Below are 13,034 nucleotides of genomic sequence, written 5' to 3' on the forward strand. Positions count from 1 at the left end.
TATTCCTCCTCCTCGTCCTCCGTTCCTTGGCCGCTCCTCCCTGTTTTCCTTGGCTGCTGTCTCTCACCCTCTCACTGTGCGCTTCCCCCAAGGCTCAGTTCCAGGTCCTGCCCTCCCGTCTCAGAGAGTCCTTCCACTCACAGGGCTTCAGCTCCCAGTTCTACGCAGGCGACTGCCAGGTATACCTCTTCAGCCCCACTTATCCTCTAAGCAGCATGCTGTAGTGGATAGACCCTGGGCCTGGGAGTCAGAAGGATCTGGGTTCTAATCCCAACTCGGCTGCTTGTCTGCTGTGTGACCTTGGGCAAGTTACTTAACTTCTCTCTGCCTTAGTTCCCTCATCTGGAAAATGGGGATGAAGACTGGGAAACCCATGTGGAACAGGGACTGTGTGCAACCAAATTATCACATATCTACCCGAGTCCTTAGTACAGTGCCTGGCACATAGTAAGGGCTTAAATGCCACAATTATTATTATTTTATCCCACTGTGGTTCCTTAGCTCTCTTGCCCCTGGGACGGTCCCCCATCTCACCTTGCTCGTGCAACAGGCCCCCATGTCCCTTGGCCCCCAGGACATCCCTGCTCCGTTATCCTGCCGACACCTCGATCTCGTTGTGTCAAAGACATAATTCCTCATTTCTCTCCCTCAACTCTCTCTTGTCCAGCCTCTCCTAAACTCCCCATATCAGTGGACATCATCACTGTCCCCTCATCCGTCCTAGAAGCCAGCACTTTCCCTTTCAGTCAGCTCCCACATCTGGCCTGCATCCAGATCCTGCTGGTTTTTCCTGATCCACTCCTCCCACCCCACCCAAACTTCTCACACCTTGGAATGAGCTCTGGGCTTGCCTCTACTAGACCATTTGCATCAGCCTCCATTCTGGTCTCCCTGCCTCCAGCGTTTCCCCATTTCATTCTATACTCTGCATGGATCGTGTCCCTGAGGACATTCAATCCACTGATGGAATTCATGGCCTTGGCTTCTTCCAAGCCAAACTTCTAGTTGCCCTCCACCCTCGACTCTGCTATCACTGTCCTCTCACTCTTGTTGTTCCCCCAATCTGGAAGCCCCTCCCTCCCCAAGTCAGAAAAACCCCAGCTCTCCCCACCTTCATTTCCTCCCTAAATCCCACTTCCCCCAACAAGCTTCCCTGATTAATTTCCCAGGCCCCTGAGCCAGCTCATTCATTCATTCAATTGTATTTATTGAGTGCTTACTCTGTACAAAGCACTGTCATCCCATCAGCCACCTCCAGCCCTTGGGAACTTATTTCCCCCATCGTAATTAATCAATCAGAGGTATTTATTGAGTACTTACTGTATGCAGAGTGCTTGGGAGAGTACAATACAGTGTATGTAACTGCTGCTGGGGTGGGGAAGGAGTGACTAGCAAAGTGCCTCAGGTGTACAGACCCAGGTGACCAGGTGATGCATAGGGCAGGCGAATAGGATGGGGAAATGAGAGCTTAGTCACGGAAACCTTCTTGAAAGAGGGAAGATGGAGTATTCAAATCACATATGTGTGCTCAAGCATTTATTTTGACAACATCTGTTGTACATATGTTGGCCTCCCCCATTAGAATATAAGCTTCTCGAGGGGCAGGGAACATATCCCCTTGTTTAGTCTGTTGTTTCTAAGCATTTGGTACAGTGCGCCAAATGGCTTCCAGCTAGTTTTCGCATGTTCTTGGACTAGTGGAAGGAGTCTGGGCTTAGGAGCAGGAAGACCCTGGCTAATTCTAGTCCCAGCTCTGACCCCGCCTCGCTGTGTGGCCTCGGGCAAGCGATTTACCCTCTCTGGGACTCATTTTCCTGAACTCTAAAATGGGAGTCATACCTTGTGAAAAGAACACAAGGCCAGGAATTAGGAGACCTGGCCCACTGTGGAACCTTGGGCTGACTTTTCTTGGCCTCAGTTTCCCCATCTATAAGAGGGGGAGAGTAGCCCCTACTTCACAGGTTTGGGGATAAGGGTGGAGGTGAGTACTTGGGAGATTGTGCAGCTTTGAGGGGTGCAGTGCTGGGGCGTGGGGCCAGTGAGGTTTGGGTTCCAAGACCCTTCGCGACTGTGTCGATCTCAATCACTCACTCTAACAGTAATATGGACTGAGAGCTTTCTGTGAACTGAGCACTGTAGCAACCACTTGAGTGTACAAGAGAGGTAAAATTTCTTCCCTCGTGGAGCTTCCCATCATTTTTCACCAAAACCATTCTGGCCATTCATTCATTCATTCATTTAACCATAATTATTGAATGCCTACTATGTGCAGAGCACCGTACTAAGGGCTTGGGAAGATATCCTGTAACGATACACAGCCAATTCCCTGCCCATAATGAGCTTACTGTCTAGAGGACGAGTTTGTTTCCCTACTCCTCATGAACTTCCAGTGGTTGCCCGTCCACCTCCGTATCAAACAGAAACTCCATACCATTGGTCTTAAAGCACTCAATCAACTCGCCCCCTCCAATCAATCACTCATATTTATGGAGCACTTACTATATGCAGAGCAGTGTACTTAAGTTCTTGGGTGAGTACCATACCTCCCTGATTTCCTACTACAAGCCAGCCCATACACTTCATTCCTCTGATGCCAGCCTCTCCCTGTACCTCCATCTCGTCTCTCATCGCTGACCTCCTGCCAGTGGCCTGGAATGCCCTCCCCCTTCCTATCCAACGGACAGTTACTCTCCCCCGTTCGAAGCTGTATTGAAGGCACATTACTTCCAAAAGACCTTAGCTGTCTAAGCTCTCATTTCCTCTTCTATTTCCTTCTGCTTCGCCCTTGAACTTGGATTTTCACCTGTTATTCACCTGTCCCTCAGCCCTACAGCACTTAAGTACATATCCATAATTTATGGCATAATGGATAGAGCACGGACCTGGGGGTCGGAGTTCATGGGTTCTAATCCGTGGCTCTGCCCCTTGTCTGCTGTATGGCCTTGGGTAAGTCACTTCACTCTTCTATGCCTCAGTTACCTGGTTTGTAAAACAGGGATTGAGACTGTGAGCCCCACGCAGGACAGGGACTGTGACCAACCTGATTTCTTTGCATCTACCCCAGCACTTAGTAATAATAATAATAATAATCGCAGTATTTGTTAAGTGCTTACTATGTGCCAGGCAATGTACTAAATGCCAGGGTGGATACTAGCAAATCAGGCTGGACACAGTCCCTGTCCCTTGTGGAGCTCACAGACTCTATCCCCATTTTGCAGACGAGGTAACCGAGACACAGGGAAGTGAAGTGATTTGCCCAAGATCACACAGCAGACAAGTGGTGGAGCTGGGATTAGAACCCATGACCTTCTGACTCCTGTTCCTGTGCTCTTTCCACTATTCCATGCTGTTAAGTGCCTGGCGGATAGTAAGCACTTAACAGATATCACACTTATGATTACTATTGTTATTTATATTGTCCGTCTCCCTTTTTAAGCATGCTGTGTGCAGGGAAAGTCTCTAATAATAATGTTGGTGTTTGTTAAGCGCTTACTATGTGCAGAGCACTATTCTAAGCACCGGGGTAGATACAGGGTAATCAGATCACGTGAGGCTCACGGTCTTAATCCCCATTTTACAAATGAGAGAACTGAGGCACAGAGCAGTTAAGTGACTTGCTCTACTGACTGTTGTACTCTCCCAAGCACCAAGTGCAGTGTTCTGCACACAGTAAGTGCGCAATAAATATGGCTGATTGCTTGATTGAGTTGGGGAGACTGGCCAGAGGTTAAAACAGGAGGTGGTTATCTCGGGCCGGGGGAAAGTCAGGCTGCAGGCGGAGCTGGTGGAGGACCGACCCCTGACCCCTGACCCCCGCCTCATCCCCCTTCCCGGGGCGGCCGTGCCCGCTCCCCCACCCCGAGGGACCCTGTGGATGGTGCCTGTGCGCAAAGGCGTCCCGCGGGGGCTCTCGACCGCCGGGAGCGGGATTGGCCGTTGCCCGGCAGCGGTGACCCCCAGTGACCTGAGCCCCTCCTTGTGCCCAGCTCCCAGGGACGGAATGTACCGGCCGAGATCCGGCGCCCGGTTACCCGGCAACCCGGACATCTGGCGTGCTGATTGGGCCCCGGGTCCCTGCCCCCGCCAGCTGATTGGTCCTGCCAGAGGCGGAGCCCATCACCGCGGCCCCAGCAGCGGCACAATCGAGGGACTCTCCCCTGGGCCTCTCTGGCCTTGAACGTGGGCTGCCGCCCCTTCCCGGACCCGCGACCCCCGGACCCCCGGCCGGAGCCGGGCCAGGGTGGGTCTTCTCCAACCGGGCAGCGGTCACCTGAAGGATCGGCCGGACCCCGCGGCTCCAGTACGCTCCTTTCTCACCCTCCCCTGCCCAAAATCGTGGTCCGGGCTGAGCGCCCGTTGCTACAGTCGCCCCCCCAAAGCCGGGCACCGGCGCCACGGCCCAGGGGCACGGACGTGCACGGAGGTGGTCGTGGCCAGGGCCTGGGTGCCCCTTCCTGTAGCCCTTCGTACGCGGCCCCCCGTCCACGGCCATTCTGCCTCTCTGGGGTGGGAATTCCCTTGGCTCCTGGCCCGGGACTGCAGGACCGGCAAAGGATATTTAGGAACACCTTCACCACCCTCCCCCCAACCCCCATCCCCTGCCCCCATCTGAGGGCGGAAGGACTGTTGGGCAGTCCCAGCTCCACCCCTCACATCAGCCCTGATAAGCCCAGGCTCCTCCGACCTCCTCACCCCAAGAGATAAGCAGTGCTTGGGGGCGGGGCAGGGCAGAGGCAGTCACCTTGGCTAAGGAGGTTGACCCTAACGCTGCCATGCCAGCCTGAGGGGCAGGTGGGCGTGTATGTGTCCTACATGGCTGTCTCGGCTGGATCTGGGTTTGACTGCTCCCTGAAGGTTAGGAGCTCTAGGTGAATTGGGCCCTTTGCTGTGAGGCTGGATGGGGTTGGGGGGGAGCAGGAGAGGCGGTTGGGGATTTGAAGATACCACTGAATATCCAGGCTGGTTACTTCCTCCCTCCTTCCTGCCTCCTCCTTTTCTCCTGCCTCCTCCCTTTCTCATTCATTCAATTCGATCGTATTTATTTAGCGCTTACTTTGTGCGGAGGATTGTGAGCAGTTGGGAGAGTACAGTACAATGATAAACAGACACATTCCCTATGCATAATGAGCTTTCAGCCTAGAGACATCCTTCCTACCCTCCTGGCCCAGGTGGACCTTGGAGTTGCCCGTTATCAGAGAAGAAGAGCCGGGGACAACTGTTCCCACAGCTCTTTAGGGCTGGGCAAGCCTGCTCTCACACTGACCACTGTCTCTGTCCTCTGCTCTGGCTGAGGGGGATGGGAGTTAAAAAGCCTCATGGTCCTTACCACAACGCATGCCCACTCTCCTCCTTGCCCACCTTGCATCCACATCCCGCGTACTCATCGGTCAGCCAGGTGCATTTGCCGTTTAAGCTGTGCCCATCAGTGGCACTTGGGATCCTGGTCTCCCTTTCCTCCCAGAGCTTCCGCTGACCAAGAGCATCATTCCCTCCCGGACCTTGACCTGCCAGGCTAGGCTGTCCCACCGCTGCCGGGCCCCGGCCGTGCTTCTGGGTTGCAGCAGACCAGTGGGCTGGGGGGAGGGGGCTTGAGGTCCCGGGGGAGAGTGTGTGGGACTGGGAGTCAGGAAACCCGAGTCCCGGCCTGTCCACCCGCCTGCTCAGTAACCTTGAGCAAGTAGTCATAATGTTGATGGAGTATCCTTTTGGGATGAGATGCTGTACTAAGGTAAGGGAAGTACCGGGAAACAAAGTGGCATGTTTCCTGCCCGCAAGGAGCTTACACACTCATGGGACATAGAGTTAATAGCTATTATTATGATTGTTATTATTATGGTATTTGTTCAGTGCTTACCATGTGCCAAAACTTTTCTCAACACTTGGGTGGATACAAGTTAATCAGATTGGACACAGTCCCTGTCCCATAGAGACTCAAAATCAAAGTAGGAAGGAGAACAGGTATTTGATTCCCCATTCTACAGTTGAGGAAATTGAGGCACAGAGAAGTTTTGAGATTTGTCCAAGGTCAGGCAGCGGGCAAGTGATAGAGCCAGGATTAGAACCCATGGACTGCCAGGCCTGTGCACTTTCCGTGAAGCCAGGCTGCTTACTTTGACAGATATCAAAATATTTACCACGAGACGTGAAAAGTCAATAACTGAGCAGGTAGATGAGGGCTGAGGAGAGTGTGCGTTCCCAAGTGCTAGAGTCAGCTGAAGGCATGATCTGGCTCAGGGCGCTGGGAAATCAGCCAGGGAAGGTCAGTGGGAGGTGGTTGAATTCTAGAAGGGATTTGAAGGTGGGGAGGAGCTGGGGTGTGTTGGATGTGGAGAGGGAGGGAGGGAGCTCTGGGCTAGAGGAGAGGCGAAAGAGGCAAGAGTGAGGGGAGGGAAGCAAGAAGAGGAGTGTGGCTGCTGCGGGGGATGGAGGTGGCGGGTCAGCACAGAGCAGAGCAGATGGGCCAGGTGGGGCCGGGCGGTCGAGAGCCTGCAAGCTGAAGGTGAGGAGTCTGTGACGCAGAGAGACGTGGGGAACCGGGAGATGATTTGGAGTAGAGGAGAGAAATGGGCCAAATGGTGCTTTGTCTCCAACTCCTCTCTTGATTCAATTATAGGTTCAATCTGTCCCAAGTTCTATGAGGTCTACCCTCATGACATCTCCAGAATTCGCCCTTTCCTCTCCACCCAAACTGCCACCACACTGACCCAAGCACTTCTATCCCGCCTTGACTATAACGTCAGCCTCGTCGTTGACCCCCTGTCTTTCCCCTCTCCAGTCTACTCTTCACTCTGCTGCCCAGTTCATTTTTTTAAAATGCTCAGCCCATGTTTCCCCACTCCTCAAGAACCTTCAGTGGTTGCCTATTCACCTCCACATGAAGCAAAAACCCCTTGCCACTGGCTTTATGGCATTCAATCATCTCTCCCCCTGCTGCCTCACCTCACTCAGCTACTGCAACCCAGCCTGTATGCTTTACTTTGGAACGCTAACCTATTCAAACAAACCCTGATCTCTTCTATTTTGCCACTAACCCCTTGCCCACATCCTGCTTCTGGCCTGGAGTAACCTCCTCCTTTATATTTGACAGTTCACCACTCCCCCCACCTCGAAAGCCCTTACCAAATTACATTTCCTCAAAGAAGTCTTCCCTGACCAAGGCCTCATTTCCTCTATTCTCCATCCCTTCTCCCTCGCCCGGGCACTTACTAGACTGTAATCTCATTGTGGGCAGGGTATGTCTCTACCAACTCCTGTTAGGTTTTAGTCTGCCAGGCGCTTAGTACAGTGCTCGGCATACAATAAATATACAATAAATATGATTGATGCCCTTGGCTCTGTGCCCTTGAAGCACTTCAATATTTCCACCCCATGCTCCACAGCACATATGTACGTATCCTTCTTCTATGCCTTTTCCCCTATCTGTAACATTTTAATGTCTTTCTCACCCACCTGACTGTTACTTTCTCAAGGGCAGGGAACGTGACTACGTATCATGCTCTCCCAAGCACTAGTATAGTGCACTGCACAGAGTACATGCTCAGTAAGTGGCAGAAGGGATGGCAGAATGGTCTAAGCCGTTCCATTCCAGTCAGTTTCCTCTGGAGCCGAGGGTACAAATCCCACCCCGGATAACCCTTGCTTAGAGAAGCAGCATGGCCTAATGGCTAGAGCACAGCCTGGGAGACAGAAGGACCTGGGTTCTAATCCCGGCTCTGCCACTTGTCTGCTTGTGTGACCTTTGGGCCTCAGTGACCTCCTCTGTAAAATGGGGATTAGACTGGGAACTGTGTGGGGACAACATGATTAGCTTGTGTCTACCACAGTGCTTAGAAGTGCCTGGCACTTAGTAAGTGCTTAACAAATATCACAATCATTATTATTATCATCATTATTACCCCAGCACTTAATACAGTGCCGGGCAACTAGTAAGTGCTTAACAAATACCATAAATAAATACGACTGGTTGGGTGATTGCTTCAGGAAGGCTTGCTGTGCAGTGCCAAGGAGTCTAGATTAGAGTGGAAGAGGCAGGAGGCAGGGAGACCAGCGTGGAGGCTGACACAAGAGTCCAGCCGTGATACGACCAGAGTTCAGACCGGGCTGGTAGAGGCCATTTGCAGGAAAGGGGAAGGACAGTTCAAGAAAAAACAACAGGATCAATCAGTGGACCGGATGTGAGGGCCCACCCATAGCCAAGAGTCAAGGATGGCTATTGGGGCTCAGTTCAGCTTCTGGCTTGTGGCTCAGCTGGCTTCTGGGCTGTGGGGGTGGCCGTGGTGTTGATTCAGGAAAGTTAAGGAGACGGGTGGGTTCGGAGGAAGATGAGGTGTTCTGTCTTACTCTCAGGGCCTCGGTTTTCTCGTCTGAATGATGAGGACAAAGTCCCTGCTCCCCCGTCCCTCTTAGACCGTGAGCGCTATGTGAGACAGGAACTGGATCCAATCTGGTTATCCTGAATTTAGCTCTGTGCTTAATCCAGCGCTGGGCATGTAAGGAGCACTTCATGATGAGAAGCAGCCGTGGCTTAGCGCACAGAGCACGGGCCTGGGAGTCAGAAGGACCAGGATTCTAATCCCGGCTCTACCACGTCTGCTTTGTGAGCTTGGATAAGACATTTCACTTCTCTGTGCCTCAGTTACTTCATCTGTATAATGGGGATGAGCGTGAGCCCCATGTGGGACAGGGACTGCGTCCACCCTGATTAACTTGTATCTACCCCAGTGCTTAGAACAGTGCTTGGCACATGGTAAGTGTTCAACAGGTACAATAATTATTATTATTTTTCTCCCTGGCCTCATTATTACTGTGGTGGCTGCAAGTGGAGGCTGGGGCAGAGTCCGATGGCCCAGGGAGAGCCGGGGAGGGGGCAGGGGTGATGGAGAGGATGGGGAGCATTGGGGTCATCCTGGGGCTCCCTACTGCTGCCCCGCCTCCTCCTCACCTCCCAGAGGGCTGGGCCCCGGACATCAGGGGCCCCAGGGTGGGGGGAAGGAGGGGCGCAGGCCGGGGAGAAAGGCCTCTCTGATTCCCCCCAGACCTTGGCCACTCACAGGCTGGCAGGGAGGTGAGACGTGCCCCGGACCGGGCGGACCCTACGTTGTGAGGGGTGGCAGTGGGCATTGCTTCAGATGAACACATTTGACCTCCACCGGTTCTCTGGGAACAGACGGAGCCTTTTGTCCGATGGCTGCTTCTGGCAGCACACTCGATGGTCCGAGATAGGCGGTGGCCCCCTCAAAATGGAAGTGGTCTCGCCCGAAACAGGATGTGTCCTCAGGCTTCCTTCCCCTTGGCCATTTCCATGGGGACAGGGAGGGGGCTGCCTCTCCCTCACCCTGCTTCCTTTTCCCAGGCTTCACGGAGTGGGGGAGGTGCAGACCCTGCAGTGTGCTGTGGGACGCTGGGGGCGATGAGGACACAGGGATGTGGGGTGATGGGGTGACCTCTCTGAGGTGTAAGTTCTGTCTTCCCCCCACAGCTCCTGTACCGCCGAAGCCGAGAAGGATGGCAGCGGTAAGTACCGGGGCAGAGTGCCCATCGCCAGGGCCCCGTCGCGAGTAGGCTATGAGGGGAGCAGTCACCGGACAGGCCGCGGCAACTGGGAGTGGAGGAAGGCCGACGAGCCCTGAGCCCCCCGTCGCGTGCCGCGGGGGGAACAAGAGGTCAACCATCAGAGTGGGCAGGGAGAGGCTGGAATAGACCGGAGCCCTGAGATGTGGCCAAGGGAGGGTGGGGACCGGCTCTCGAGGGGCGGGGGACACTGTTGCATTCACCAGAAGGCGGGGTAGCCTGGGCCGGGTCCTCGGTGGACCAGAAGCTCCAGGGTTTGTGTTTTGAGGAAGCTACCCTGGGGCTGTTCGGAGCAGTTGGGGCGGGGGACCGGTTGGTCAGGGGACACGCACCCCACCAGCCCTCCCAAGGACACCTGTGGTCGTGGACAGGATCATCCCAGAGGGAGAAGCAGTACCAGCCCCACCGGGCCTTCGGGGACCGCCGCGATGGCGTCATCAGCGCCCGCACCTACTTCTACGCCAATGAGGCCAAGTGTGACCAGCACATGGAAACCTTCCTGCAGTGCATCGAGACAGCTGGTACGGGCCAGGGCCCGGCCTCCCGGTGCCGCACCGAACCCTTGGGGGTCCCCTTCCCGTACCGAGCCCCCAGGAGCCCTCCGCTCATGCCCCAACTCCCAGGAGCCCCCACTTGCTGCCTCCAGAGTGAAATGCTTGGGGAGACTGAGCCCGAGGTCACCATCCCTGACCTGCGTGGCCTGAGGACCCTGTCCTGGGTGACCCCCGCTGCAAAGTCCCAGTTAGAGCCTGGCACTGCATTGACTCCATGCCCCTTGTCTCCCCGTTCCTCTTCCGTCCTCCTGTCCAGACTGTCGGTATTATTCATTTGATCATTCCTTCATTCGTACTTATTGAGCACTTACTGCTGCAGAGCACTGTACTAAGAGCTTGGAAAGTACAATTTGGCAACCAGTAGAGACAATCCCTACCCAATAACGGGCTCACAGTCTAGAAGCGGGCATACAGACGAGAAAACAAGTAGACAGGCATCAAGAGCATCAATATAAATAAATCCCTCTTTCCAGATTGCCTGTGCTCTTCCCATTCCTCACGTCTAGTCTGCCTCTACTCCCCACCCTTGCCCCTAGCTGTCTGAATCCAAGCTCTCCCTCCCCGGCATCCACAGGTCACTGCTCAGAAAACGGCTTCTCTGCCATTAAGCTGACTGCTCTGGGGAGACCCCAGTTTCTGGTAAGGGGCTGTCCCTGCTGCTTTCTCTAACCCCCTAACTCACCTCTGTTCCCTCTCAGCTCCCTCTCCGTTCTCTCTCAGGTCCCCACAGCTTCCCCTCAGTTCCCAGTGGATGGGCCTGTGGCCTGTCAACCCTGAAGGGGAGCTGTGGTGGGGTGGCCAAGCCCCAGGGCAGGTGTTCTCGCTGGCTCCAGCTGGCTCTGGTTTGTTCCATTTAGTTTTGGCCGGTTCTGCTTGATTTTAGCTTACGTGGGTTGGAAAAGGCTGGTTCTGCTTGGCTCGGGCCGGTTCTGGTTGACTTCCGTTGGCTGCTGTGGGATCCGGTTGGCTCCAGCTGGCTGCTGAGACCCAACTGGTTTTGGTTCCCAGTTGCAGTTCTCTGAGGTGCTGATGAGGTGGAGAAAGTTCTTCCAGCAGATTGCAGTTGCGCAGGGCCAGGGCGGACTGACGGCCATGGACACCAGGCTGGACCTGAAGAAACTGCAGGTGGGGAGGGGCCTCTGCCCAGCGGGGGCAAGCCCCGGTGCTCAGCCAGGAGCGGTCCCCATGGTGGGCAGTGTGGGAGGGTCAGTGGGGTCCAAGAAATGCCCCCGTTTCTCCTGCATCACAGAGACGAGTTTTCCCACTGGGCCCGTGTCCTCGGTGGTGTCTGCACCCAGCGGTCGCCCAACCAAGGGTACAGTGGGTGAGGAAGGGCTCCAACAGCTGCCCTAGAACAGAGACTGTCAGCTTGCCCTCGCCCCAGGTCGCCCCTCCCAGCCCAGGACTCTGGAAGGAGCCCTGTACTGGGAGCCCTGTTGGACACTCACCTTTGTGGTCACTCAGCACCCCGACTCACCCTTCTCCATCCCTGACTCTCCGATGATGCAATACGGACCATCCCACACCCCTGATTCTCCCTTCTCCATCCCTGACTCTGCCCAGGGACCCAGCACGGACCATCCCACACCTGACTGTCCCCCACTTTCCATCCCTGTCTCCTGCCTCTGATTCCCCACTCTGCCCCTCCCTTCGCCAACAGGAAATGCTGGCCGAGATGGGCGTCGCGACCAAAGCTGAGAGCCAGCACTGGTTCACCGGAGAGCAGCTGGGGGTGTCAGGGTGAGAGAAGGCATCCCCGCCCCTCTGGGCCGGGGAGTTTCATATGAAGCCCAGCGAGGGGAGGGAGTAGGCTGGGGACTACCACCCCCTTCCCGCTGAGGCGTCCATCTCCTTACCAGTGTTAGGCAATCCCCTACAAGGTAGTGTAAGGGAGCCGGCTGGTTACTGCCGCCCCCGCCCCTCCCCACTGCCCCAGTGTCCATCCCCTCACAAGGTACTGCAGTGCAAAGGAGCAGGCCAGAAGCCTTGCAGCCCCCACACTTGTCCAACCCCCCACCCACGACACGAGGCACTGCAGTGCAAGAGATCAGGCTGGAGACCGGGCACCCCCACTCCAGTGTCTGTACCCTACAAGGCACTGCAGGAGGAGGGAACAACCTGGAATCTACAATACCAACACACAGTGTTGCACAATAACAACCACAGTGTGCCCGTGCCCCAGCTCAGTGATGGGGGAATCCCTCTCAAAGACCTCCCCCCACCCGCCCTCGCAGTGTCCATCTCCCTACCAATGTCAGGGACGCCCCCGTGAGTCTTTGCAGCAGGAGGGAGCAGGCCCCTGGCAGATGCAGTGGGCCAGTGCAGTTTAAAAGTCTGAGTAGACTAAGCCCAAGGCTACATTTGGTTGATCATTCATTCATTCGAGAAGATTGTTGCGTGTAGAGTCCTGGACTAGGTGTCCCTGGCACCACTAGGGGATGGATTGGGTGACCCAGGTGGGAGGGGGCTGGACTGTGAATGGTTGTGGGCAGAGGCCTCAGTCAGGCACCACTGGGTGAGTGGGAAGGTCCAAGAAGAGAACATGGTTCCTGCCTCTATGGAGTTCATGGTCTGATGGGCCCTCCCCCGGCCCCTCCCCAGCGGAGCGGATGGGGTTGGCGGTCTCCAGGGCTGGGCTCTTCCTGGGCTTCTGAGTGCCATGTTCGCCAAGGTTCAGTCTCTGGCTCACACCCCATCCTGAGCGGTGGGATGGGACTGGACGGGAGGGGAGAATATGGCCGATAGCAGCTCGTGCACAAGCGTCTCTCCTGCCCATTCGTACCTTGCGGAGGTCCCGCTGCCGAGGGCCCTCCGAATCGTCCCCACCACAGAGCTCCCCTGCTGCAGTAACCCCACCTAGCCTCCCCTGCAGTGTCCCCCACAGGGCTCTCCCCAGCACCCCGCCCCCAG

The 13,034-nt window shown here is 55.4% G+C and overlaps 1 protein-coding gene across 2 annotated transcripts in view; it reads left to right on the plus strand.

The window, feature by feature from the left end:
* PRODH (proline dehydrogenase 1) overlaps positions 1 to 13,034 on the plus strand; it is a 29,017-nt gene that overhangs the window by 9,478 nt on the left and 6,505 nt on the right. For both annotated transcript variants that reach the window (XM_029048745.1, XM_029048747.1), the window contains exons 3-7: positions 9,479 to 9,513; positions 9,942 to 10,091; positions 10,699 to 10,763; positions 11,133 to 11,249; positions 11,785 to 11,864. In XM_029048745.1, the coding sequence (XP_028904578.1) occupies positions 9,479 to 9,513; positions 9,942 to 10,091; positions 10,699 to 10,763; positions 11,133 to 11,249; positions 11,785 to 11,864 (447 nt within the window). The remainder of the gene's footprint in view (positions 1 to 9,478; positions 9,514 to 9,941; positions 10,092 to 10,698; positions 10,764 to 11,132; positions 11,250 to 11,784; positions 11,865 to 13,034) is intronic.

This window comes from Ornithorhynchus anatinus, chromosome 21 (genome assembly GCF_004115215.2).
Source record: "Ornithorhynchus anatinus isolate Pmale09 chromosome 21, mOrnAna1.pri.v4, whole genome shotgun sequence".
NCBI classification, from domain to species: Eukaryota; Metazoa; Chordata; class Mammalia; order Monotremata; family Ornithorhynchidae; genus Ornithorhynchus; species Ornithorhynchus anatinus.